Consider the following 27,970-nt stretch of genomic DNA (forward strand, 5'->3'; position numbering starts at 1 on the left):
TATGTAAGCTTTTTTAAAAAAAAAAGCATGAATAATAACTTTGCATTTACAGTGTTGTTGTTGAGTAAGTGCAATGCAATAACACTAAACCAAGTCTGTCTGTAGAGCAGCTAATGGTGAATGGCGTTAGTACAAAAACTGATAGAGGAAGCAGGATGTTAATAGCGGTGAATCACTATGTTCTTTCAATCTCAAGCACAAAAGCAGTGTGGGAAAGCATTAGTCAATAGAGGGTGCTAAGACTGATGGATGCTCTATTCACCTGGCGTCCTTTTGGCTGGATGGTTGACGGCAAGTCCTGTAAAGCAAAGCCCAGCAGTGAAAGAGAGACTGACCATTTACAGAGGAGAGACAGGACTCATGAAACAATTAAATAACAATTAATAACGATAACAATGAAGAGAAATATACATTCAACAAAACGTAACAAAAAAATCTGGTTAAAACAACTGGGAGCAATGCTAACTTCACAAGGGAGAACCACAAAAGTTACTTCATTCTGTGTGTATACATGTGTTAAAAGAGAAGAATGGCTGTCGAGGGTAAATCTCAGAACAGCAACACACAAGAAAGCAAGGAGCAAGCAAGCAGCTTTAGCACCACACTCCATTCAAGCATGTTCATGAGGTGGAGACTAACCCCCTCTATGAAGAACACCAAGTGGGTCCCACTGGGTCGATAGCAGGGGTGGGCGATACTAGCAAACGTCATTTCAAATTTTGGACGGTCAAAATATGTATTTACAGAGTTTATTTAAATTTTACTGGAAAAAGAATTATGCAAACTATAATTATTTATATAGTATAAAAGCAGGAAAGGGCAACAAAAGCAGCTCACTGTACATTTACTTTTTTGCAAGAATATTTCAATGATATAATTAATAAATATTTATTAACTATTATTGTGTATTACAGTACTTACCATAATTGTATGTTTATATTCAATCTGAATATTTTAATAAATATTTTTAATAAATACTTATTTTATTAAAACATTTTTTTTCTGCTTATAATATTTATAAGAATATATCCATATATCTAAATAAATAAATTCCACTTACCAAAACTTTTTGCAGACTAAACTAGTAGGAGAGTTTGACAGCATAAAAGTAACTAAAAGGGACAGGGTTAAGTCCCATTCTCAACCACATAGTACCAAACACATTAGTCAAAACTGATACTATTTGATTTTTTATACTGATTTATCATGTCAACTTCTTTATCGCCCACCCCTAGTTCAAATGCAGTGCTAATGGAGATCTCACTGCATTTTGTTAAAAGTATGCAGGCTTTTTATTTATGCTAGGAATCCTTTGCATGCCTCCACTGAGTTTCATTGTGCTTGCTGTCAGCCACAATACATCACTGCTAACACAAAGGAATTAAAAAGTATAATAGTAGATCCCATGTCCACTGTACAGTGTTCCTAGGACCACATACTGTATTCAGAGTGAGAGAGCTACAGCAGCACAGAGCACACCAATTTGTGAACTGAGATAACGGAAACTATGTTCAATGGAAGTTAGCCGCTGTCTTGTTTAGTCTTTGCATGTGTGTTTATTAAGACAAACTTGAAAAACAAAACCATAAAACTGGACATTACACAAACCTAATAACATTTGGTGCAAATTAAGAGGGTATGACTGCAAGAACTGGGTAAAATAATCACAAACAACATTAGGAGATTGTTGGGGAGGGAAGCTGGTTGTTATTTGAAGTTGCCTGGGATCCTTACCAAGATAGAACTGTTAATGCTGGAATGGCCATTAGCAGGGGACTGTCTGGAGGTGGAGGGGGATTCTTTCTGTAATAAGATATAAAGGTCAGCGAAACAGCAGAGCAAACTAACACTAGCCAACACTGCGGTGCGAAATTGGGGACATCATGTAAGGAAACCAAAAGATTTGCTTGTAATTAAAGTTATTAAATAGACATTTTAAAAGCATGGTAATGTTACAGATACCAAAACAAAAATGTTTTGATCACCAGACTGCATTGTAGCTTTCCACCAGAAGGGGGAGCCAACGGAATGTACACATCTTCCTTTCCTTGAGAGATTTAGTGCTTGAAGGAATTCCACATGAAATCTGACCACTTTAATTTCAACATCCTCTCACTCGTGTGATATGGCAGGGGACTCTTATGAAAAATTGATTTCTGTAACCAGCATGGTACAGACTCGCTTTTAAATTGCGAATAATGCTGCAACACTGTCTGTGAACATTCTCACATTGTACATCTAGACTTCCCTCAACACAGGTGATATGTAAGCTAGGCTTCCGATATCTTTGTTGTGAAATTGGTGTGCAGTAGTGACTGAGCCAGGCCTTTAGGTCTGGCAGGGTGGAGGCTTTTGGGGAGAAAAGCATTAACACGCAGCCATCAGGCAGGCAGTTAGTAACACAAGAATCCACGGCAATCAACCCCACCACAAAAGGCCATGACAGGCCGGGGAGGCAAACCACAGCACTGCAGAGAGAGGACACTGGCAGAGACAGAGCGGAGGACAGTGCAGAGGCCATGAAGTCCATTACCTCACAGGACGATTGCTGTGTACGGTAGCTTGGGACAATCTTAAAGGTGATGCTGCCTCTCATTTCCCGCTGTCAACAGAAAAACAAAAGGAAAATTATTAAAAAGGGCATTTTTACTGGATTATGTCTATATATCCTCATATAGCTCTATTTATTTCAAAGAATAATGGAAAAAGTGGACAATAAAACACAAATGGGAACAGAGTGGAAAAAGTAGACTGTTAATCTGCACTGTGATAAATGTGTGTGGCCATTTTTAAAATGAAATCAATGTTTATTTTAGAGGAGTCTTTTTTATTTTATTTAACTGTAATCAGGTAGCTGCTCTGTAACGCTTATGTCTCTCACATTACACCCATTACACTTTACAGTTGGTACAGTTAGTGCACTTTACTGGCTGTGGCCTGTAATTCTGGACATTTTGCTGGATACCTCAATGAAAGTCTAAAAATCATAATTCAAACAGCTTGAAGGTGATTAAAATGACTTTAGAGCTGAAAATACACAAGTTCCTACTCACAAGCATCTTCTGAAGCTGCTCCACCGTTTGGTTTGCTACACTTATGCCGTTGATCTCCCGGATCTCATCTCCAACATGCAAAGTTCCTTTTTTGTTACAAAAAAAAACAACATTTTAAATGTATTAAAACATCTCACTAGTCTTACAAACTTCATAAATTAAAAACTTGACAACATTAACTGCACAAGGTTTAAAATAGGTTTTCCTGCTTGCATAACATGTAGGAAATAGTTGCGTGTGTGTGGCATGTGGGTAAAGGCTTGGGTAAAGGAGATTTTGCAATTTGACCATCACGGGATGACAGCAAAAGCCCTCAATCCTGCCACATGTGAATATGGGTCGAGGGGTTTGTGAAGATGAATGGTTTGGATCTCTTTCCTATTAACTCATCATATGTTTATGGAGATGTACAGGAAAGATGGAAGGCTAGTGGATCTCAGTATAGCAGTGTTGGGTGAAGTATTGAAGAAAAAAACATTTGGTGCATGTACCTTGTCTGTGGATCATTCCTCCATGCATTATTCTTGCCACGATGCAATGGTTCAAGTCGTTCATTTTCAACGTGATACCCTGTAACAGTGCCCACAAACTTGTTTAAAACCACAGTGGTGAGAATCAGGCTTTCAGGAAGTTTGACTGACAAGTGGATATAAAATGTAACCACCGTGAGAGCTTAATCAACACCATCGTCAGATCAGGTGTGCCAAATGTGACTGACAACACAAGATATTCGATGTGCAGAGCTTGCATCTGCACACTTTGAAGGTGGACCACTAGAAACTGTTGTAATGTTGATGCTATGCAGTCTTTAGGCTTATATATGTGTGTGTACATGTACAGGAAATTTGTGAACTCATACCATCGGTTCATCTGTGTTTTTCTGGAACTGAACCAGGCGCACTCGTGTAACATTCTCTATGTCCATGTCTCCGTTTGTGCTCTCAGGTGAGTCTCCGTTGAGATATGGTGATGTCGGGGGTGGGGTGACCCTCAGTGCCTCATCACTGTATACCTCATGTGCCACAACATCATGAGTCTGAAGTAAGGCCTGAAAAAAAGAGTGATTAAGAGTGAGATACAAGCACACAATATAAAAAAAACATTACAATCACAGAACAATGATTAAGTAACCAATCAAGGCTGTGCAAATACTGCCCATTTATGCTGCGGTGCTCGTGGAGGAGTTGGGAGTTTGGTGCCTTGCTCAAGGTCACCTCAGTCGTGGTATTGCCAGCCTGAGGCTCAAACCCACAACCTTAGGGTTAGGAGTCAAATTCTTTAACCATGTTGAAAACAGTTGTGGTGCTTAATATCGTAATTAACGCATAATGTATTATAAAAAAAAAACATATACTACGGGGGCCGTTGAATGCTTGAATCTGATTGGCTGATGAACGTTCGGAGGTGTGCGATTATTTTCTGGGAAACACAGGACGAACACAGTTCCAGGAAGCTCTCTTGACCACATTACAGATCCATATCACTTCACATAGTAAACTGTACACAGTTTGCACAAAAAGGTGTTGTCAGCAATTGTATCACTTAGCCTATATAGTGTAACAACTTAATGGCTACACATGACATTTCTCACTAGTGATGAGACAGCTAATTCACACAAGCTCTCTCTCTCTCTCTCTCTCTCTCTCTGTGTGTGTCTCTGTCTCTCTCACTCTCTTTCTAATAACTTCATTAATAATTGCATTAGAATGCCATCAAAGCTATAAAGAGACATTGGATGAGATGCGGAAGAAATATCCCTACTCACAATAGCTATTTAAGTTCAAAAACCGGATGAATCCCTTTAAATATATCATTTGATCGATGTCTTGAGGTGTGGTAACTGTAGTATAAGCGGAATAATTGACTCCGGGCCGTTAAATTATTAGAATTATGTTGTATCATCTCAATAATATTCATAAGAACAGTTTTAATATATTATGTTTACTTATTTGTGGTTATATTCAATTATTCCGCTTATACTACTCCTTTTTTTTGTTTGTTTTTTATTTATTATTATTTTTTTTTAATAGCTTTTAAGAGTATGATGATTTATAACACAATGAACACGTTGCATCCACTTTTACAATGGATTATATTTCTCATAGTTATAATGTATTATAAGTCTCATATCTTGCCATTTTTCTTATGCTACTTACAGAAGTCAAAGACCACTTATAAGTAGTAATAATAATAACAACTTTTTTTTCCCCTCTCAAACAGCCATACGATCAGACATCAGATCAGATGAATGTGCAATATGACACATTTGCTTTGAACTATTGTTATTGTAATAAAAGGAAACTCAAATAACACTCAACATCTAACCACACACAAGCTGTAGTAAGATACTGTGCAGATCCCGCTCCCTAAGGTCACTAAACGCTGGACTTTTGGTTGTACCTAGGATAGCAAAGTCCACTAAAGGAGGTAGAGCTTTTTCAACATCTCTTTGGCCAAGCATTCAAATAATGCAAAGTAATCGACTTCAGTAACATTAGGTAATTTTTTTTTCTTCAGCTCATCTCATACTAATACTGTATCTTGTGTGCAATTATGAGAGTGTGCGAAAAACATCAAGGGCAATGTTATGCTGGATTTTAACAGCTAGTACCTGCTGGTACCTTCCTCCTCTCGGTCTCCCCCCACTCTTGACCTGACACTCAGAGTTAGTGAGGCTGACATCACCCCAGTCTTGTTTTCTAATGCATGAGCTCCTTTTTAACCCCTTCCCTCTTTATCTCTCTCAGTTCTGTCGTAAATCCCCAGTTCAAGTGGAAGTAAAAATCATGTAAAAAAGCCCCCAAATAAGTCCCTTACATTATGGATCATGCCAGAGGCAATTAATTTCACTCACTTCCATGCAACATTTAGCTCTGGATTTTCCTATTTTTAATCTTACGAATGATTCTCATCCTCACTATCACCTCTTTATTTGAAAGATCAAGGTTTTCACTCCTCGTTATACAACCCCATGAAAATAAAATACCAAATAAAGTGTGGAAACTTAAATCAACTAAGCCTCTAGATGAACCTTACTGACAAACAGCGAAGGGCAAACTCTCTGCTTCATCTGTCATGAGGTTGTGTGTCCCACTGATAAGAACACAGAAATAATGCTCTCAATACAGATGACTAACAAACATCTCATTGATTACAGAAGAGGATTACAGAAAAGCAAAGCAAAGTCTGAGATGGTGAAACAACGAGACGCTGACAACGTCCTGAATAAACAGATCCAACACAAAGCCTCAAAGAAATACAAGTCCTTTAATTAAGCTCTCCAAGATAGTTTTGCTGACAGACATTTTATCAAGCTTGAAGTTTATTTTATTTTATTCATTTTTTTTTTTTTTATTAGAATGTCATTACTGTCATTTTTAGTCAGTTTATTATGTTGTTGCTGAATGAAAGAATAAAAAACACACACTTTGAATGTTAGTGTATTTCCAACAGTATACTAAAAGTTAGGGTGGGAATCAATAAGATGGTGAAAAGGGGGTAATTCGTACCTCAATGTAACCAGAGTTAAAGTAAAACAAATGACTAAACTGGCTGTTGGCTACTATTTTATCAAATAGCCAACACGAGTGATGCCAGCATAAAAAAGATGTTTCAGAGGAAAAAAACAAGGTATAACATTTTGATTAAATATTACAAGGAATGACATGTACAAATGAATTACATTAAGAAAGTAAATAGGGTTTACTAAGAGCTTAACAACAGAACTAGCACTGTGCTGCTGAGACTCACCATGAAATGGGGCTGGGTTAGAATCCGTCTCAGTTCTTTAACGTCTGCATTCTCCGGGTAGCATGAAATCTCCTCCAGTACCTACAGACAGACAGTCATCAGGCTTTTCATCTCAGGCTGTCATCTCTACAGTGTTTAATTCTTGATGTAAGTAAAGATGTTGCTTTTTAATCTCGTACACTGCAACACGACTTTGAGCTGGACTGCTGAGACCCCACACATCATATATCAGAAGACACACACACACACGCGCGCAAACATTTCTGGCCTGACCCTAAGACCCCATGTGACCAATCAGCACTGCTGTCTGGGCTCATTTGGCCCTTTCATTGGCGGGGTGGGACGGGTCAGGTGGGAGGGGGTGATTTGGCACAGTACTGCAGATATGTCACAACTCCCCGCTGAATGCTGCTGAGCGCCGGATCCTGGATGTCTTTTGGACCACACTAATCATCTCTAATGAGCTCTAATCAATGGTCAAACCCTCACTGCCAGTCAAAATCACTAAATGTAAAGCTCAGACATTTACAAGAATCCTAGGAATTTCCGCATGTTCTAAAAAAAGTGGTAAAAAATAAAATAAGTGGACATAAGATTGGAAAAATGTCTGCAGCTTACATATTCCAGATGTTTCAAAGCCGTGCTCGACTCGTCTTCGGTGGAGGTCTTAGCATGAGAGACACACACAGGAAAGTTTTACAACAATTGATACATGTAGTCTGTGTAAGCAGCAGCAGAGTCGAAGGCTGAGTTTTTAGAGTTAGACACTATGCCACCTCCGCAAGTTTCAGGTGATGGGTTAGTTTCCACCCCGCTGGCTCTAAGCAATACAAAGAGGATAATCCTTAAGCATTTCACCATTGCCAGTGATCACAAGCAAGAGGCCAAGGAGGGTTATTTGAGAGCACAGCTCTTTAATCACCAGCAGGCCTGAGTTTCTTTTTGATGTGCTATACTAAAGGAAATGGTTGAGCTTTATAGGTTGTGTGACTTGTGGCTGAGACAGACTTGTTTTGGAGGGGTCAGGGCCAAGAGGACCACTGAGGGAGTTTGAGACCAGAACCAAGTATCAAGACTAGTTTGAATCGAACTATTTTTAACTTAAAGTATGCAGATGGTTTGAACTATTCAAAATGACATTACTTTCACCTCTTTATGGGCACATTTGTTCACTCAAGTGTATCTGAAGCACCAAGTTAGGATTTTCTGACTTATTCAAAATACTCAGAATGCTTCTGTTGACGCAACTGCTATAAAATAAGTCATTATCATTTTTGATTCACTAACTTTAAGTAAATGTGAAACAACAACTTCAAGAAAAAATTGACTGACTTGTGGAGGATTAATCTCTTCTTGAAACTGCAGTTTAATATCGCTTTTCAAATCGTGACGGAAGGAAAGTAATTTTGGTTGCATTCAAAACTGAATGCAAGCTTGCAGATTGAGGAGAGGTGGGATTTACACAGACTATATGGAGAAATCTGACATGCGTAACCAGAGAACATGTTGTTGGTTCTACCAGAAGTTCGAGTTTTTTTTATAAATTAGGTCCTCATATTTAAAAAAATATATATATAAATGTAAAAATACATGAATCGTTTAGATTGCTACATCAGAAATTCTAGATCAATGTCTTTTAAATCTTTAGAGCCAGCAAGGAATTTTGTTGAAATGCTTGTAAAGTTACTGGAAACTAGGATTAATAAAAAGTTTGTGCCTATATTTTCATGTATTGTTAAAGACAAAACAGAAACATTAGCATACTATTCACTGTCTATTTGTGTTATTAGTGAGAATTTGAATTGGCCTCTGTGCAAATGAGAGAGAGAGAGAGAGGGAGAGAGAAAGAGGAAAATGCTTCAGCCAACATTGAGGCAGACAGACAGTCACGCATCAAATAACAGAACGATAAGCTCACCAAGCTAAATGCATTTTCTCTCAAAAAATTTACATTCATGTAACTTGAGGTGTCGTGTCAGTCTGTGCTCTCAATGATAATCTGCCACACTTGCGTATGAAAGGCGATAAAAGAGCTTTGTCCAACACCACACAGTTATAGTTATTCTATATTTTTTCTAATCTACTCAGTAGGTGAAAGCAAACAAACACATTCACTGTTAATGTGGCTTCCTAACTGCAGCTGGTTGAAATGCATTCTAATTTACCAGGAAGAAAACAGGCATGTGTTCACACAAGCAACAGACCACCAGGGATCTGTAAATGTTACGTAAATCATACACTGAGCTTAAAATTCATAGAGGCACTGAGTACAAAACAGACCTCTGTTTGAAGCTTTCTGTTAAACCTTACACAATTACTAATAATTGTTTTTTTTTTAATTAAAATTCTACAAAACAAAAAAAGATTTGAGAAGAGATGGTATTGAGTAAAAAAAAAAAAAAGACAAACTAATGACCATAAATAAATACCTCAGTAAAATGACTACAAGTGATTTACTATTTGAAATTTGTATATCTGTAAAATACTTTGTCTAAAATTTACAAAGCAAAACATAATGTGTTTGTTTTTTTGTGCATGTAATTAGCTTTCAGACATGACAATTTAGTGCAGTTCCTGTTTTACAGACGACTAAATCTTAAAAAAATTGTGTGCACTAAACTACAGTCACAAAGCAGAAGTGAAAAACCAATGCAGTGAGGAAATTTTGTTTCTAGAAAAGCAAAGGAGTACGACATGCAGTGAGTCTTTTCTAAACATCCTGAAAAGGTGTTTTCAAATGCAAACATAGACTAGACAAAATAGTAGTTAAAAATAACAACATACACAAAATATTCCATTCATCAAATTTAAGTATTTAAAATGTCATTTCTGAATTAACAGATCACATACATAAGAAAAGACAAACCTTCTAAACATGGTTCCATTCAGTTTTGAGTCACATCAACATACTTTAGTTTTTTTAAAAAGAGATTACAAAATATTCTTAAGTAAGCATAAAAACAAGTATTCCAGGTAGAGGTTATTTTTTAAATCAGTGTTTCAGTCGAACACTACAATGAAGTTCAGTTAAACTTGTGCTAGGAACTTCTTTGGCCCTCATCATTTTATAACTACAAAGGCATCTTTCTGTAACTGTAGCCTGCACTCACCTCTTTGGCTCTCTGAACCGCGTCACTTGCAGGATTCCTGATTTGTGGTGAAGACTTGGTGTTTATCTTGTCGTACAGCTGAAAAAAAAGGGAGAATAGATAAATGAACAATCACAAGATTTCTGTGCTCTATTAAAAACACTGCAGCAGGCAAAGATAGACCAGGACCTTTAGAAATTCATCATTGCTAAATACAAAACTAAACATTATAACCAATGTTTAATAAAAGGCCATTATGTTGGGTAATACAGTATGTTCTGCTTCTTGAGTAAAGGATAATTTTTTTCAACCACAAACATTAACATTGCACTAACAGTGTTCTTTTGTTTAGAGCCAATGTACAGACATCACAACTGAACAGGTAGGTTATAGTTTCTCCTGCAAAACATTTATCATAAAAGGCATGCATAATTAAATACATTTCATTCAGTGATGAGGAATACAGTTCTCAACTGTTTTAATCAACTCATTAACAAATTTTTTCCAGTTTTCTGCAGGTGCTTTCTTCTCGACGTCATTCAGCTGTACCGTTTTATTTGAATATAAATGATCTTGCAAACCACATCCCTAATATGTGGTTCTTCAAAAGACGAAACATACCATATTCACACATCTATAAAATATGTATGGTGCACTATTTGTGAGTGTGGCACACAGGGTATCAGTTCTTCTCATATATTAATCTGCATTTCATAACATGTCACAAACAGAACAGAAATTTCATGGTAACATGAAGCGAAAAATTGCTACACCTCCCAGCAACAAGGAACATGCTTTCTAAAGAACGTGTCTGGCTAAGAAAATACCCAAGGTTACTCACCAGAAAAAACTAAGTTAAACTCCAGACAAAGTTGGTCCTGATAGGATCTCAACCCCTCTGTCCTGTTTCATAAAGGTAGAGTTACACGCAGTGCTTGAATGGAGAGGATGGTAAAGTCTGGAGCAGCTCTTCTGATAGACAGATACTGCTGGAGCCGCAACAGTGAAAATGCATCTAGGCTGACAATAGGTTACATTGTTTCCCTCCCTATTCAGGATAGGAGTTGAGTTCTCAATGGGACAACGTGCATTCACAGCCTCCTGGTGATAATCTTACCCATAGAGCACTGGCATAAGGGGCGTGCTCTCCTCTCGGCTTTCCTCTGGCCTGTGGCTATGGAGACAAGCCCTATCATCCACACTGAATTGTACCGAGCTGTACGCCTCTCTATAGAGGCCTTGGTACACACACGCACAAACATAGAGAAAGTGGGGAGAATCCACAGCTGCACTTATTCACACAGACAAAAAACGCTTTACGCCATAATACAGAAAGACTCATGCTATGTGTGACACGCATTGAAAGATGCAATGAATGAACATAGAACAATGATTGAAGGTCTATTTAGCTCTCAAATAAACAAAAAACAAAACAAAAAAGATGCCACTAAAAATTGCATAAATAAAAAATCAGCTGTGGTACTAAAAAAACATTTAGCTATGGCTAAATACGGCAAAGTTAACTATGGCTAATTACTTCAAGTACAATAAGTGAACTTATTGCCTTTTCTGTGTGCAATACGCATCAGAATGTCTGTGAATGGTCCAAGGCTGAGACTAGGTTTTTGCCCATTTATCAAAAGCAGAAAATAAAGAAGAAAAATTCTTATACATCATTCTTCTGACAAGTTCGAAGTCAGATAATCAAAGCAAGAGTGGAGGGGCTAAGAAGAGAATTAATTTACCATGGTTAAATCAAACCTGTAAAAATGTATTAAAGATTAGAGATGTACTGCTTAAACAATATCTGAAATCTGGTTTGTCCACTGACAGGGAAAAATTCACACATGCACGTAATAAAGTTACACAAACTTTAAGAAAAGTTAAAGCAGACTTTTTTGTCTCCATTATAGAAAATACAAGAGGTAATGGGGAAAAAAACATGGCACATTTTAAATAAATTATTAGGTAAACATAATAAAAAAGGAAATTAAAACCATTGAGTTAGCCGTGGATAATGCCCTGATTAGAGATCCTACGATCGTGGCAAACACTTTTAATAATTATTTTATAAACAGTATATCTGAAATAACAAGGTCCTTTGTTCCTTCTAATATTTTACCTCGACTATTAAATGAAGATCAGCCCATCTTTCAGATACAAAACATAACAGAGGCAGAGGTAATAAAGATCATTGCTGTGCTCAAGAACTCCAAAGCTATGGATGTCCATGGTATTGACAATAACGTTTTAAAAACTCATAACGATGCCTTGATACAACCTATTACTCTTATGGTTAATCAATCAATTAATCAAAGGGTAACTTGGAAAGAGGCCATTATTACACCCATCTTTAAATCAGGAGCAAAAACACAGGTCGCCAACTACCGGCCAATTAGCATCCTGCCAATAATTTCTAAAGTGGCTGAAAAGTGGATAGCAAAACAACTTATTGAACATCTGGATAAAGGTTTTACCCCACTGCATCGTATGCAGTTCGGTTTCCGGCCCAATCATTCCACTGAGTCAACGAATTGCTTTCTGATTGAACAGATCAAGTATTTATTGGATAAGAATCCTTGTGTAGGAGCTGTATTTTTAGACCTTAAAAAGGCTTTTGATACAGTCAACCATCAAGTACTGCTGACCAGACTCACACATTTTAACTTTTCTACAGATGCTATATCATAGTTTCAATCATATTTATCAAACAGAACAAAATGTGTTAATATAGATGGGGTTAAATCTCCTTCCATTAGCAATCATGTTGGAGTTCCGCAGGGCTCAATTATCGGACCTCTATTGTTCTAAATGTACCTTAATGATCTTCCAGCTGCTTGTCCTGACTGTAATGTCCAGATGTATGCGGATGACGATGTGATTTTTATACATGGCAAAGATGAAAAGATAATAGCTACAAACCTTTGAACTTACTAAAGTTCAAAACTGGCTAAATCAAATTCGTCTTACTCTTAATACTAAAAAGACCGTTGTGATGATGTTTACAAAAAAAAAACCTGAAGCCAAATGTTTTAAAAACTGACTGCAATCTAATCATGGAACAATTACCAACAAGAAGTAGATCTTCTGTGTTTTTGGGAGGGAGGGAATTGGAGCTGGTAGCCCAGTGCAAGTATCTTGGGGTTATACTAGATTCAAACATCACTTTCAAAAAACACATACAAAAGGAATCTAATACCATAAAATGTAATCTACAAAATTACAAACAAATCAGATCTAACATTACAACCGAGGCTGGTAAATCGTATCTATATTATATGATTTTTCTCATATTGAATACTGCTTCACAGTTTGGTCTTTTGCTGGAGTTATTGCATTAAAACCCATTGTTCAACTATATAAAAAAGCAGTTAAAATATTTGACAGGAAACCACAGTCGTTTCACCTTTGTCTAATTCTTGAGAAGTATCAACTACTAAATTTTGAAAATCTTAAATTTTTTTTAAATAGCTGTCTTATTTATAAATCTATGAATGGAATCGCCCCACCACCCCTGGGCGATTTTATCAAAAAGAGAAATAGTGAGATGAAGACTAGATCATTTACCTGGGGGGGAGGGGGACTGTGAAGTACTATTTAGAAAATCTTTGTTTGCACAAAATGTCCTCTCTATTAAAGGCTGCACAAATTGGAATTTGAATTGGAAACTGTGAAGCAGAGAGAGCCCCACTTTTGTTTAATTTAAGAAACATCTTAAAAGATGGCTGAATAATAATCAAAAATGTAATCATTAAGTATGCAGGTAAAATTTGAGGAACTTTTATTGGTAGGAACAGGTAGGAACTTTTATTGTTTATTTAGCTATATATGTATATTTGTTGAAATGTATATTGTCTGTTTGTTTTTTGGTTTGTATTTGTTTATGTCTTGGACTACGGATGGAAATTAGCATTGTGCTAAATCCGGCTTATTTACATTCATGAATATGCACTGTCCCATTTAAATAAATAAATTGAAAATTGAAAAGATTTAACAGCATCTTAACACATCAGTTTCTGAGGTTTAAAAGGGTTTTGAACTGAGAAATCTAAATTCCCTTGACATGTAAGAGCGGGTCATTGTACTATAAAAACAACTCATTACATTGTTAGTCTAAAATTTCTAATGTTAAAGCCAATCTGCCAAGGATGTGGATTGTGCCACTTTATGACGTAATAGTGTGGCTAAATACCGCATCCGCAGAAGAGTATGAAGTAGCTGTTTAGCCCTGCACATCAATTTGTGCATGTAGTGTAAATAGTTCAAAATAAAAGACACTAAAGATGACTCTGAAGACCAGAAGCTGTGCAGTGTCAAGTTGTGGAAAAACACAGTCTTTGCATTGCCTTCCTTCTGAACCCAGTGGAGGGAAAGAGTGGATAAACTTAATTTCAATGAAGATCCAGACCACCTCAGTAAGAACTTGGTCCTCTGTTTGCTTCATTTTACCACAGATTAGTTTACAAACAAGGCATAATTTGATTTTCAAAAAGATTGAAACTAAAAGACAATGCTGGATCTGACAGTAATGTCCACAACATATAACTTGTGATTTTTTAATTACGTTGTCACTACTGCTTTGTCTGTTAAACAGGATGTAAGCTGTCAAACAAACACAACCGTTAGCCAATCACAGCAGTGGGTGTTTACTTCCGAGTCTACAATCTGCCACACCGATTCAAACAGAGCGTTCTGATGAGGGGGATTAAAAACAGGACAGAAAATAGCTTTTTACTTCTAAATTATGTTTTGATAAGATTATAAGATGTTAACCTCAGAGAACAGTACAAAATAAGAAAAAGGCAGTTAATGACCCCTTTAATGAAGGAAGAATTGTCTGGTTGTGTATAAGGTGTTCCTGTGGCTCTGTGGTAGAACACTGCACAAGCAGCGTAAAAGGTTGTGGGTTCCAACACAAATACTGAGATATATATATATATATATATATACATATATATAGTATGTCGCTTAATAAGTTGCGATAAAAACGTCTGATAAATGTACATGTGAGTGTGCCTCTTACATCAAGCAATGTGTGCAGGTGATGGTCCTGGAAGACGCTGTGTAGAAAGTCCAGGTCTTTCTCACTGCAGTCTGTCAGCGCATGGATTTCCTCCAAACTGTCTAGCACTTGTGACACAGCCCCTTTACAAGTACACACAAACACAATTGACCACACACTGTGACCTTTAAATACTCAGGAAAAGCATTCACTTGATTTGAAAGAGGCAGGCAAACACTAAAAGTCGGTACGGGGACAGAGGGTGACACCTACTTTCTGCTGCTAGTAGTCCTGCAGGGTGGCCGGCAAAGAAACAAGCAACAAGCATAATTTAACAAAACAGAGATGATTGTGATGTGAATAGAGATCTGATTTAACCACACTCTTAAAACAATCAGAGGAGTTTGTGTAGATCTACTCACAAATGATATTTCAAGTACACTATCAAAAACAGGTACAAAACTGTGTCTGGGGCGGTACCCTGTCATATGGCACTTTAAGGTACTAATATGTAGCAGTTAGGGGTAAATAAGGTACAAAGATGTTTCTTATAGCTTTTGGGTACCACCCCAGTGACAGCTTTGTACCTTTTTTCTGAAAGTGTATATCTTAAAGGATAAAGTAGGGAAACTTTTTATAAAAAATTGTGATTCATTAAATGCTGTTTAGCAGAGGTGGGGACAAGTCACACATGGTAAAGTCCAAGCAAGTCTCAAGTCTTAATCATCAAGTCTTGAGTCAAGTCTCACGTCACAGTTGAGATAAATCAAGCAAGTCAAGTCAAGCGTTCACCCTAAGCAAGTCAAGGCGAATCCTGATAAGTTTCAAGTCAAGTCAGTACTAAAATAAATAGAGGTAAATTTTGTTCAATACATATTTATTTTTGCACAGAAAATATATACTTGTATACAAATATTATGTATCTTATTCATTATACATTTACTATATATGAATAATACGCATATTTGTGCTACATTAATATCTGATATATAATACAATTAAATTGTGTTGTTTACACAATCCAGTCGTCTAATTCAATTTAATTGAAACAGTCTAAAATGTGTTGCATTTACAGAAAATAAGGTTTGCCAAGACAATGACACTAAGCTGTGAACTATAGTGTCCGTTCGATTGAACCAGTTCACCAAATCGAACTGAAATGTTTTAAACGGTTTGCGTCTCCAATACGCATTAATACACAAATGACTTAAGCTGTTAACTTTTTTTAATGTGGCTGACACTCCCTCTGAGTTAAAACAAACCAATATCCCGGAGTAATTCATTTACTCAAACAGTACACTGACAGCACTGCTGTGAAGAGAGAACTGAAGATGAACACCGAGTCGAGCCAGATAATGAACGAACGAGTCAAGTCAAGATCCGGTAGCATCGGTTTTCGGATCACTAGTACACTGAACTGAGAACTGTTTCCTTCGGACACGTCCAGCATTACAATTCAGCTCATGCCACTGTTATAGCTAAATTCCCCAAAACATCTATTTATGAGACGTATCAGTAATGATAATGGTCACATTTCTAATAAGTAATAAAACATATGCAACCAAGGCCAAATTATGACAAACATAAAAGATTAATTCATTAATGTACATTAGTAATCGTTATAGATCTTAATGAAACTAACTATAAAGAGATTACTTTAATATTACCTTTCTTTGGTTCTTGAAATGTCGAATGAAATTTGATGCTGTTGTGTTGGATATTCTTGCTTTGCATATTTTGCATCTGGGAAATAATTTTTTATCGGAACGGTCCACTTCAAAGTCCTATTTCCTATTCGACTCATGTCTACCATGTTTGACGCGGTTTGAATTTTGCAGCGTTAAAGAAACAGATGCTGATTAGTGGTGCTGATGTCACAATATATGTATATTTTTTTATTGTTAATTTTATTGCTGATTGTTTATTGTACATCCAAGTCATTGTCAAGTTTCAAGTAACTTGTTCTCATGTCAAAGTCAAGTCAAGTCATTTTCATACTTTAATCAAGCAAGTTGAAAATTGTGACTCGAGTCAGACTCGAGTCAAGTCATGTGACTCGAGCCCCCCACCTCTGCTGTTTAGTGTTGTGGAAAAAAAAGAATGTTACCACAGATGTTAAGAGAAATAAACAGGAAACATCAACCAGATTTTAAACCAAACCATTGATGGTTTGTTTGAGAGTATGTGCAATGTACAGGTCTATTTAAACAAGACACACACAAAAAATGTCCTCTGCGATAGTTGCTCAAAAATAAATCATTCTTTCACTTTTTAAGAAAAACAGAATGGTGGTTGCCTATGCAGAGCTCCCCAGCATGATAAGAGGGTGTTGTGGGTAGCTGTCAGGGCATTGATAAGCAGTTCCTAGGGCATCTGCTCAGTGCTTCAAGTCAAAAGAGCCCACACTTAATTTTAATGATGTTCTCACTTATGTTACTCTCTCATTGCAATTGTATGTGATTTTTTTTGTCTATTTATTGGCCTGCAGCGAGATGAAATATTGAGACCAGTTTTTTTTTTATCCCTAAATTGAGGGCTTTACTGACTGTGATGCTACTCTTAGCATGCTACTAACAAGCTTTATCTTTTTCTCTGTCAGAAAGATAACATCAAAGTAACCAAAACACTGTCATAAAAGCATCTCTTCAGGAAGACGGAGTGGGTGGCAGCTGATCTCTGTAGTACCTGATGAAGTAGGGTCCTCAGAGAAGTCAGGCAGTTCTTCAGGAGGGTCGCCATAGAAAGAGTTGAACTTGTGACTAGAGACTGCGGCAAGCACTGCACCCTGTCAAACCATAGATATTGATCATCTAATGTGCTTTAATTTCCTGTGGCTGCCCTAATTTTTGTTTATGCGGTCCTTAGTTTACACGGCAGAACATTCACATGAATCGTGCATGAGAGCAGCTGCTAAAACAATATGCAGAGACTGTAAAGAGCTGATGCCTCACTTTGAGTTTCCTCCTGGCATTGAACTTCCTCAGCTGCTCGACTGTCTCAGGAAGGTGGATCTTGTAGGCATAGCGGTCTCTCTCCTGAAATGAAATGCACACTTAAATGGTGCTAATTCGTCTCATTAAGGAATTACATCTCAAGTCCATACAATTCTCAAAAATGGTTTAAATGATAACAGTAATATTAATAATAATAATAATACTTGCTTCAAAATTAAATGTTTGTAATCCTTTTATTTCACAATCAGATTAATGCATGAACAATGTTTCTTGAATGCTGTTGATACCTTGAGCCAGGGGTGGTTGAGAGCTTCATATACTGTGATCCTCTCTGCAGGGTCCAGCATCAGCATACGGCGCACCAGGTCTTTGGCACTCTCTGAGATTTGGCCCCACTGCCGAGGATTCATCTGTACAGCAAACGCATCATAAACGGACAAACCCAGTTCTTCTGATAGCACTCTTCCAACAAAATGATTCTGGCACCAGCACCGATGCACAGAACCTGTCAACGCTTCCATTGACAATGATAATACTTAGTATTAATGACTTAAAAAACCAACAGTCTTAGCTGTCATTCTCTGTGCAAGTTAGAGAACTGGAACCAACCAAGTTGTTTTGAATAGTTTAAGTGGTGAGATTATAATCTGATGTTAGTAGTTCCTGTTTCGAGATCAGGTAAGTGTTCAGTAAATTTTTCGCGCCCTAAAATGTCTTTATTCAGTTTAGACAAATGAAAAGGAGCCAAATAGGACACCGGCTCTGATGCACTGGTGAGAAAGGGATCGACCAAATGCTGAAACATTAGTTTTTGAAAGTGATTTATGTGTATTAAGTCGCTGTCTTATCTCAGACCTTACACAAATCAGTATATGTTGCAGCATTCACCTCACTTCAGCCAATTTTTGAAGGCCTTGAGGATAGTGCCAGCATGTCTTTATTTAATATTAACAGACTTTGCTATAAAACTTCTACCTTATATTTTCCTTTTATGATTGCTTCAAACAGACGCTCCCGGGTGCCATAGAAGGGCAGGCAGCCACTCAGGAGGATGAACAGGATGACTCCGCATCCCCAAACATCCACAGGTTTCCCATAGGGTTCTCTTTTCACCACTTCAGGGGCCATGAAGTGTGGAGTGCCCACCCGGCCTGCAACACAGACGACGTGAGCATCCACTCAAATACATACAAAAGAGCCGTCACTGATACAAGGTTTGAACAATTAAGCACAAGAGAGCTCATAAATCAGACCAAAGTCATTGCCTGAATGATTTAAAATTCATGACTCATTTTGTGAAGTGATACAGAGTGACAGTTATGTCCAATGCATAAAAAAGGAACTGTATGGATAATTAGATTTTGTGATACAAATGAAACATTATGCTGAAGAGTTTCAGTTCTTCAAGCCAAAACAAATGAAAATACGTAATTTCCTATATAAAGTCTGTGCTTCAATAACATGCTTTTACTACATACGCAACTTGTTGCCTAGAAGTTTCTGTATGCATGCACTAAAGCCCTTAGCATGCAGTGCAGGCGCACAGGAAATGTCCATGTTTTACAGGTTTATCCTATAACAGGGGGTTTTCCAAGTACCTCCAGCCACTAATCCGGACTCTCCCAGCTGTATAGCCACACCAAAGCCACCAAGTTTCACCGGAGCAGAATTTTCCTTTGATGCCAGCAACACACAATGTGGCTGCAAAAAACAAACATACAAAGACATGTTACTGTGCTGCACAGACCACACTATAATTTAAAATAGAAGTCAAGAAAAAAGAAACATAAACATACAAACTGTATGTGTGTGTGTGTGTTTAAACAACATTAAACCTTATAATGAGAGAACATGACTGATGTTCAATTATCAAAGCTCAACAAGTGGAGTGTCATCCATGAGTGAAACATAAAAAAAAAAAAGATAATATAATGATGTTTAAATATTTATATAAAATGATTGTTTTAATTGTTCAACAGCCCTCCTCAGTCTGTTTGGGTGATCACGTAAAGTAAGGAGGAGTTAAAATTTGGTTTTGAGGCATGCACTCCCCCCTTTAAAAGCGCCTGCACACTTTGTTTTAATGCTTGCTGATGCACAGCTGTGCTTTGAGCCACGCAAGAGTTTAGAGGAACTAAAAAAGGAAGCGCTTAAAAAGGAAGCTTACAAAGAGAGATCTTAATTGAGATTAGACAGAAACATTCAAAAGGAAACACAGATAAGTTCTCTAATGGACAGTATTCACAAGGTAAGTCACTCTCCAGTTACCTATAGTGTACACTCTGTTGCATTTCATCACATTCTTTTGAAAATACCATAATGACATCTATCTTTTTTTTTTTTCTTCTATGGTTTATACACATGCAAAAACAAAAAAACTATACTCAATTTCTCCCCATCACATAGACAACCACCATGTCTAATATTACCGAGAGAAAATGTATAACGGACAACAGCAGCTTGCAGGCCCCGCTGGCTTTTTTCTATGCACTCTTCTTCGTGTTCGGGTTGTCTGGGAACCTGCTGGCTCTCTGGGTGTTTCTGCGAGTACATCCGAAGAAAAACTCCGTTCGCATCTTCCTCATTAACCTGGCTCTGGCTGACTTGCTCCTCGTGATCTGCCTGCCTTTCCGAGTGGTTTACCATTCCAACAATGACCAGTGGGTGCTGCCGCCATTACTGTGCAGGGTGGTGGGCATTATCTTTTACGTGAACATGTACATTAGTATAGTCTTACTGGGCCTCATTAGTGTAGATCGCTATCTGAAGTTCCAGAGGTCGTCCTGTAGGAAGGTGTTCCTGCACAGCCGATGGAGCGTGCTTCTCTGCAGTGTCATCTGGGCTGTGGCGTCCGTTTGTGGCACTTGCCTATTTTTTTTTAATCCAGGGGGTGATAATTCAACCCAGTGCTTCCAATACAAAACACTGCATGAATACAAATGGAAAGCCTATTTCAACTTTGCCATCGTGGGTATGTTTTGGCTGATCTACATTGCGTTGGTAATCTCCTACGCAAAGATTGGAATGAACCTCCTAACAACCTCCAAAAACAAACCGAATTTCCCAAATGCTGCCAAGTACAACAAAACAGCATGGAAGTCCTTCTTTGTGCTTTTCCTCTTCACTATATGTTTTGTGCCCTACCACTTGGCAAGGATTTTCTATATCATGTCACAGATAGCAAAAGACCCCCGTTGCGAGTCGATACGTGCGTTGGATAAAACCAATGAAGTAGTTCTGCTACTGTCTGCTTTTAATAGCTGTCTGGATCCAGTCATGTACTTTTTGTTCTGTAGTTCTATTCGCAAAGTGTTGCTGAAGTTCATCTGTAACAGCTTCTGTCAGCAAAATGTCAAAGGACTGATCAGTTCTATTGACACTCCACAAGAGCTGCCAAATGCCAGTGCAGTTGTGCCTATGACAAACGCTCAGGATTTCAAACTATAAAAAAACAACAGATAAAGTGATGCTATAAATGTTCTGAAAACATATAAGTCATCTATAAATGTACAGCAAATATTTTTTATTTTGCAAGCATGTGAATATTTACATGTGTACGGCATTCATCAGAAACACTACCTTTTTTAAATAAAAGTTACATTGCATTTAAAAAAATGATCATATAAAAATAATTAACATGCCCTTCAACATTATTTTTCTGCATTATGAACTAACAAAAAACTAGATTTTTAAAGCATTTATTAATCTAGGTTAATTAAATAATTATAAAACATAAAACATTAGTTTATAAGTATGTTCACTGTTATTTTATGTTTATTACATATAAACTCATTTGAATTTATACATCTTGAAATGTGTTCCTGTAGCTCAATTGGTAGAGCATTGAGTTATCAAGTGCAATGTTGTGGGTTTGATTCCACGAGAACACATGATGCACTGTAAATCGCTTTGGATAAAAGCGTCTGCTAAATGCATAAATTAAAATTTTTAATTAAAATTCAATATATATTTTAAATGTTACAAAATGTATTACTATATTTTTTTAAAACTATCACTAACCAATATTAATGAATGCAGTTAAATAATTGTTAAGGCATCAAATAATGTTAGCAAACTGAAGCTTACTGTAAAGGGTTAGTTAACAACAATCCATTTAATCTACGGTGTCGTAGCTGTTTGGATTGCTTCTATACATAATATAGCAAATAAAATAAGCATGTAATTTATTCATGATATGTTGTGGTTCAAGAGTATGTGTTTATGATCAGTGGGCTCTAAATTGCTCACATGAATACATGCTTATTTCTTTCTGTCCTTTTCTAAGAACAAACACATATTCTATGTGCTGCAACCATGGCTGGGATCATTTGTAATGAACTAAATCCACTGTATATACTGTGTAAATATAGAAGGACCCTATTAAACTTATACAAGAACTGTAACAGCAATTCAACTGATACAATGTCATACACACAGACACCATACCATGAGAAAATCAAATGGGTTTAACAAGCAGAAAGAACAGCACAGGGCTTTGGGGGCCCCCTAGTGGTAAAACACCTCATTCACATGAGCAGGGCACAATAAAAGAGAAAGTGAGAGTGAGAGTGAGAGAGACAGAGAGAGAGAGAGAGGGGTTGGGGGGGGGCTCTACTTATAAGTGGCTTAATATTAAATGGAAAAAGCACAAGTGATCATTTAAAATGCTTACTCACTGAAAAACATTAAATGCATACACAAAGATTAATATTTTTATGTCAGTTTTATTATAGCTGTATATTAATTAATTATTAGTTCATTAATTATGCAAAATTGATAGAAAGGAAACAAATGCCTGAGTCTGGTGCAAACTGTGCCACTGAAATTAATGTTTTCAGGATGTGGTAAGAAGTGAAGATACACTGTTCCTATGTGAAGCACACGCCCCACCCACAAACAGCTCACACAGGCAAGTTTCTGCAAGTGAAACGTCATGAACATGACTTTCAGAAGACGACGAGTAAAGGAACCAGCATCATGTCTATGCAAGGGGACTTCACAAATCATTCCATGGAAATCAATAGTACAGGCGGTAATCAAAGGTACACTGATTTGCATCTTACATGTTCTTACTGGAGGTGTTAAGACTATAATAATGATAAATTTTGTTCTGCAGCATATGCTTTATCATGTGGATTGGTAGGTTAGCTTGTGTGTTTCCAGCCAATATAATTTTTTGGTATTGACCTGTAAGAGTAATAACCTTACAGCACATTTACAACAATTATTGAAGTGTTTAGAATTCAATAGCTGACGTTTCTTGTATTGATAAAGGAGGACTAAAACAATTGACATCTGTTTCTATATCGGCCAGCTGCTTCAGAGATGAGGAGGGAGGAATCAGTTTCTTACTCTTCTCTCCAAAACAGTGGTTTGATAATGTTCAGGTCACTTTTAGCACTTTCAGAAGTGTTTGATTAGTTTGATCAACTGCACTCTTTAATGGGTTCAAGCTGAATATTGGGGTTTGCTGTGGTAGTTCTGTGTCATTTGAATACACTCCTTTATTAGTGCTTGATGTCTATCATTCACTTTTAGTTTATATCCACTATTCTTTTTCACTGATTCAATCTTGCCATGCTTTGTGTCCACATCATAATCATAGATGCTATTATTCTTAATACACCATACTATCGGGCTGTTAAGGTTACATCAGTTTTAATAAAGATTCTTTGATGAACGTCCAAAATAACAGCATTTATTTGAAACAGAAATGTTCTTTAAAACTATAAAAGTCTTTACTGTCATTTCCTTCAATTTACTGCATCCTTGCTTCATAAAAGTCTTTTTTTCTTCTTACCCGAAATATTTTTTTGAATTAAGTATGTTTTACAATAATATTAATAAGCAAAAACTGTTTTTAACATTGTGAAGACAGAAGTAATAAAGAAAGAAATGTTTCTTGAGCACCAAATCAGCATCTTAGAATGATTTCGGAAGGATCATGTGATGCTAAGGACTGGAGTAATGACTGCAAAAAAATTCAGCATTTTTAAAGGGCTGTTAAAGTAAAAAACATCATGATACTTTAACAAGTTAAAAATAACAATAATGCATCATCTTTTTTTGACCACCTTTGGCTAGCATTACACTTGACTATATGAACATGCCATCAAGCATGATAAGAAAAAAAAAGGAAAAAAAAGAGAAGTTAAATAGGTACTCTCTCTGAACATGTGTGGCATCCGGCGCGCGCACACAGAGAGAAAGCTCCATCAGACAGCCACCAGTAAACACACTGAGAACTTCTGTAGGTTGAATACGAATTAATTTACATACAATTTATAGTTAATGCACATACAATTTAGTTTATGTGAAGTAGGGCTGCAACAACTAATCGATAAAATCGTTAAATCTGATTATCAATTAGTCGGGTCTGCCCACAGTGCACGTACAACTGCAGCCGGTCGCATCAAATTACAGCACTGAATAATGCATTTCTTTGGACAAAATGCTTCTACAAATATTGGAAGAATTAGAATGAGCTCCAGCAGGAAAAGTAATGGATCCAAGCTGCCCAAAACATGATAAATCTTTATTTTAAGCTTCAAGCTGATGCATAAGCATAATGGCTTCCCTGTCAGGTGCTTTTACAGATATGTGTGTGTCCTTGGCGTAAAACAGTTAACAGTCATAACCTTATCTGTAAATGTCACAAATTCACGCAAGCCTTTTTGCATAAAGGTGTAACGCCCCTTTCCAGAAACGCTAGCTTCATCTTTCAAAATAAATGTGAAGACTGTTAATAATGTCCTTTGTTTAACCATGAGTTCAAGCCCAAAAGAGGAACAGAGTCACGTGACAGAAACAGTGATGAAGCTCCTATGTGTTTGCAGTACATAAGCCACGGTCGGTTAAGACAGTTGACTCCACTGTATGACCCTCTCTCTCTCTCTCTCTCTCTCACACACACACACGTACGTGTGCAAACACACATCCGCATTTGAACAGTCAGTAGCAAATCCTTAAACTAAAAACAAAATATACTTACAGTAGCTGATTCAGAAGAACCAGATTGTCGTTGCAAAGTCAGAATTATCTCCTCTTCCAGATTCAACGGTTTGTCCATAAAATGCGTTGCTTTTCTGTTGTAAGTAATCTTAAAGATTCCTAAATGCATCTACTTTCAGAAGGCCAAATAAAGCGCTTCTGCTTTCACCCTAGAGATACACCGCATCTCCCTGACATGGCTGCTTCAACACTAACTGCGGTTACTGAAACCATGCCTTCTTTCTTTGCATGAACAGTTGGGTGGCATTACACACATTTTTCCACATAATGATGTAGATATGTGGGGGCGTGTTTAAACAAGGCGTTTAAGGGGTCGTGTCTGTCTTGACTTTGATAAAGAATATCTCTTTGGATCGGAGTCTTTGCAACTTTACAGATCTTCTTCATGCACCAAGAGCTTCTAACACTCCAAAGAGAAAGGAAATCTTGAAATCCCCTTTAAATCTTTACTGAAAAGAGCGCCAGTGCGGCAGCAGCAAGCGTTAAACAGAACACAGAGAGGTGAGGGAGACAATATTCAGCGCAAAAACATTGATTGTGCTGAAATATATGTTGTTTAACATTTATATTTAGGTTTAAATGTCAACATGTAGTGTGATTAATTTATGAGAGTAGGAACTGTTTTTACAGGGAATGACAGTAAAAGGAGACTGACTGTGATCAAAGTGCATGTGCCTTTATCAAAGGCAAAGGAGGCCATTTTTGTTATTATGTGAAATTTTTTTGAATAATCCTTTTTTGACAGATTCCTAAAATATTTGTGTTTTCTCTTATGACAGGAGGTCTTATAAATTAAGCACTCTGTGTTTTCATAGCATTCAGTTGGCACATTTTTTTTTAGGACATTGGGCAGAATGTGGAATAGCGTGTTTTTGTAAGTAAAATAAAAATAAAAGAAATAGGGCTTTTAAACCGATTAATCAGAAAAAAGAATTGACCAACTAATCGATTACCAAAATAATCGTTAGTTGCAGCCCCAATGTGAAGATTGTTTTAAGCTAATTTAAAATAGTTTTTACATTTTTAAAAGCCTTTTAAATGCTAATAAGCTACTTAGTAAAAAGAAGCCATTAAACACATTTAAAAATCTTATGTTTTTTGTTTCTACATTAATCTGACATAATTATGACAATTTGACAATAAATTATTATATTCATATGTAATTAATTATAGAAACATGAAATTCAATATTTTACAATATCTTTTTTTCTTCTTCTGGTAGTTAATAAATGCAGGTTTGGTGACCATAAGAGACTTCTTTCAAAAACATTCCAATGATCCCAAACGTTTGACCTGTTTTCTGTGCATTCACTACGTAATGGGGTTCAAGTGTTTCCACAAGTATAGTAACCGTACCAGTAAATAGGGGGGATACAAATCAAGACCTGAAATAGCAGAAAAAATCGGTAAGGGGTATTTAGGTGTAGGGTTAGGTTATAAGCATAGAAAATACAGATTACACAGTAGAAAAAACATTACATCTATACAACATCCCCCTAAAAATTGTATGTGTGTGTACAGTAGAAAAATCCATTACATCCATAGAATGTCCCCCCCAAAAAAATTATTGAATGTGTGTGTACAGAATAAAAACCATTACATTTAGTGTGTGTGTCATATATATGCAGACTTGTTGAGTAAGATTAAACTCAAGAGTAAGAGTCGGGATAAAAATAAGCTTATTTCTATTCAAAGATGAGAAGTTGCAAGTTTCTTGTTTTCATTTCCTTCTTTCTGTATTTCTTTAGCACATGCATAATAAAGCCTGAAGCAAGCCATGAAACCATCTTGCCTTGGCTCTATCTGGCTTTGGCTGTCATGGGCCTTCCAACCAATGGAATAGTCTTGGTGGATCTTTGGAGATCAGAGAGGACACCCACTAACATCTTCACTTTGAACATAATCATGTCAGACCTGCTGATGGGCTGCAGTTTTTTCTTCAGAATAGCCTACTACAAAGAAAAAACCAACTGGTTATCTGAAACTCCAGCCTGCAATGCATTCGAGCTGATCATTTTCTCTTGCTTCTACATAAACCTCTATTGCAACATGTGTTTCCTTTTGTGGACCAGCATTAATCGGTATACCACAGTGGTTAAACCAGGCTACGCCATATTTCAGATCTTTAAACATACACGCTCTTGTTGGATCCTCTGCTTTTCTACCTGGTTGGTTGTCATCACAGTTGTGTATGCTAGCATGGGGGTCAAACTGAGCCTACAATTTCATGGAACCTGCTTTGACCAAGTTGTCAATAGTTACAGTGTCTATAAAGATCAGTTCAATACTATCCACAGCTTAGGTGTGTCAACATTTTTCTTCATTTCGTGCTTAATGCTGGTCAGCTATAGCCTGCTGGTCTTCCATCTGCAGAAGATAAGGGGAGGAAGTCTAGTCGGCACTGGATTTGGGCCCGGAGGGGGTCTGAAGGTTCGCAGGAAGATCCTGGCCTCGGTCATAATATTTGTACTCTGCTTCCTACCCTACCATGTGCAAAGGATCATCTTATTAACATCAGAGCATAAAAAATGTCAGGAAGAGTTTAAGATTAAAACGTGCACCATGCTCTTTGCAGCTCTGAGCAGTTGCCTGCATCCCGTCCTTCAGCTGGTGTTTCGTTTGCGGTGCTGTCGAGCCAATCGCAACCACAGAGTCAAACCCAAAACTGAGATCTCCAAGACCCTGGACACACCTCACATACATACTATAAATATCACAGAACACGCTGAAGAAACTAAGAAAAATGAAACTGAATTAAGCCACCAGCAACCAACATCATAGTTTTGAGAAAGTAGCAAAAAAACCTGCATTTCCTGTGTGATGCATGCAGCAATGCTTACCTCATGCGAACCTTGGATAACTGTGTTTTGCTGCTATTACTGTTTGGCAGAAGCAAAACTTTGTAAAACCAGTTTACATGGTAGTGCGCTACCTCAGCATACTAACATACCTTTTACAAAGTATATTTTTCTGTATTAATGACAACTAAACTTATTTTAGTAAGGCTTTGCATGTTCTGCTATCTGCTTTTGTATTTATTAATTTATAGTATTAAATATCGCAGGCACACAATTTGCACAGTGAAATTGCATTCATTAAAATTCTATGTTG

General features: G+C 37.1%; 3 protein-coding genes across 16 annotated transcripts in view; 2 read left to right on the forward strand and 1 right to left on the reverse strand.

The window, feature by feature from the left end:
* Positions 1–27,970, reverse strand: part of caska (calcium/calmodulin-dependent serine protein kinase a) — a 158,087-nt gene that overhangs the window by 11,900 nt on the left and 118,217 nt on the right. For 3 of the 14 annotated variants that reach the window (XM_052564421.1, XM_052564423.1, XM_052564420.1), the window contains exons 6-21: positions 19,447–19,549; positions 18,824–18,999; positions 18,136–18,258; positions 17,846–17,929; positions 17,580–17,679; positions 15,168–15,185; positions 14,916–15,037; positions 9,914–9,991; positions 7,422–7,469; positions 6,804–6,884; positions 3,913–4,101; positions 3,545–3,623; positions 3,054–3,139; positions 2,534–2,602; positions 1,735–1,803; positions 263–298 (exon numbers count right to left, since the gene is read on the reverse strand). In XM_052564421.1, the coding sequence (XP_052420381.1) occupies positions 263–298; positions 1,735–1,803; positions 2,534–2,602; positions 3,054–3,139; positions 3,545–3,623; positions 3,913–4,101; positions 6,804–6,884; positions 7,422–7,469; positions 9,914–9,991; positions 14,916–15,037; positions 15,168–15,185; positions 17,580–17,679; positions 17,846–17,929; positions 18,136–18,258; positions 18,824–18,999; positions 19,447–19,549 (1,461 nt within the window). The remainder of the gene's footprint in view (positions 1–262; positions 299–1,734; positions 1,804–2,533; positions 2,603–3,053; positions 3,140–3,544; positions 3,624–3,912; positions 4,102–6,803; positions 6,885–7,421; positions 7,470–9,913; positions 9,992–14,915; positions 15,038–15,167; positions 15,186–17,579; positions 17,680–17,845; positions 17,930–18,135; positions 18,259–18,823; positions 19,000–19,446; positions 19,550–27,970) is intronic. The other 11 variants (XM_052564428.1, XM_052564427.1, XM_052564424.1 and 8 more) reach the window with 6 other exon arrangements.
* On the forward strand, positions 19,879–22,044 carry gpr34b (G protein-coupled receptor 34b). The gene is given in 3 exon segments (XM_052564437.1): positions 19,879–20,096; positions 20,255–21,292; positions 21,294–22,044. Coding segments are annotated over 3 exon segments (1,086 nt in total). The 5' UTR covers positions 19,879–20,078; the 3' UTR covers positions 21,324–22,044.
* LOC127964303 (cysteinyl leukotriene receptor 2) lies at positions 22,719–27,929 on the forward strand. Its single transcript, XM_052564436.1, has 2 exons — positions 22,719–22,890; positions 26,608–27,929. The coding sequence occupies exons 1-2, from the start codon at positions 22,826–22,828 to the stop codon at positions 27,638–27,640; spliced, it is 1,098 nt and encodes a 365-aa protein (XP_052420396.1). The 5' UTR covers positions 22,719–22,825; the 3' UTR covers positions 27,641–27,929.

The sequence above is a fragment of the Carassius gibelio genome, chromosome B9 (assembly GCF_023724105.1).
Source record: "Carassius gibelio isolate Cgi1373 ecotype wild population from Czech Republic chromosome B9, carGib1.2-hapl.c, whole genome shotgun sequence".
Lineage (NCBI taxonomy): Eukaryota > Metazoa > Chordata > Actinopteri > Cypriniformes > Cyprinidae > Carassius > Carassius gibelio.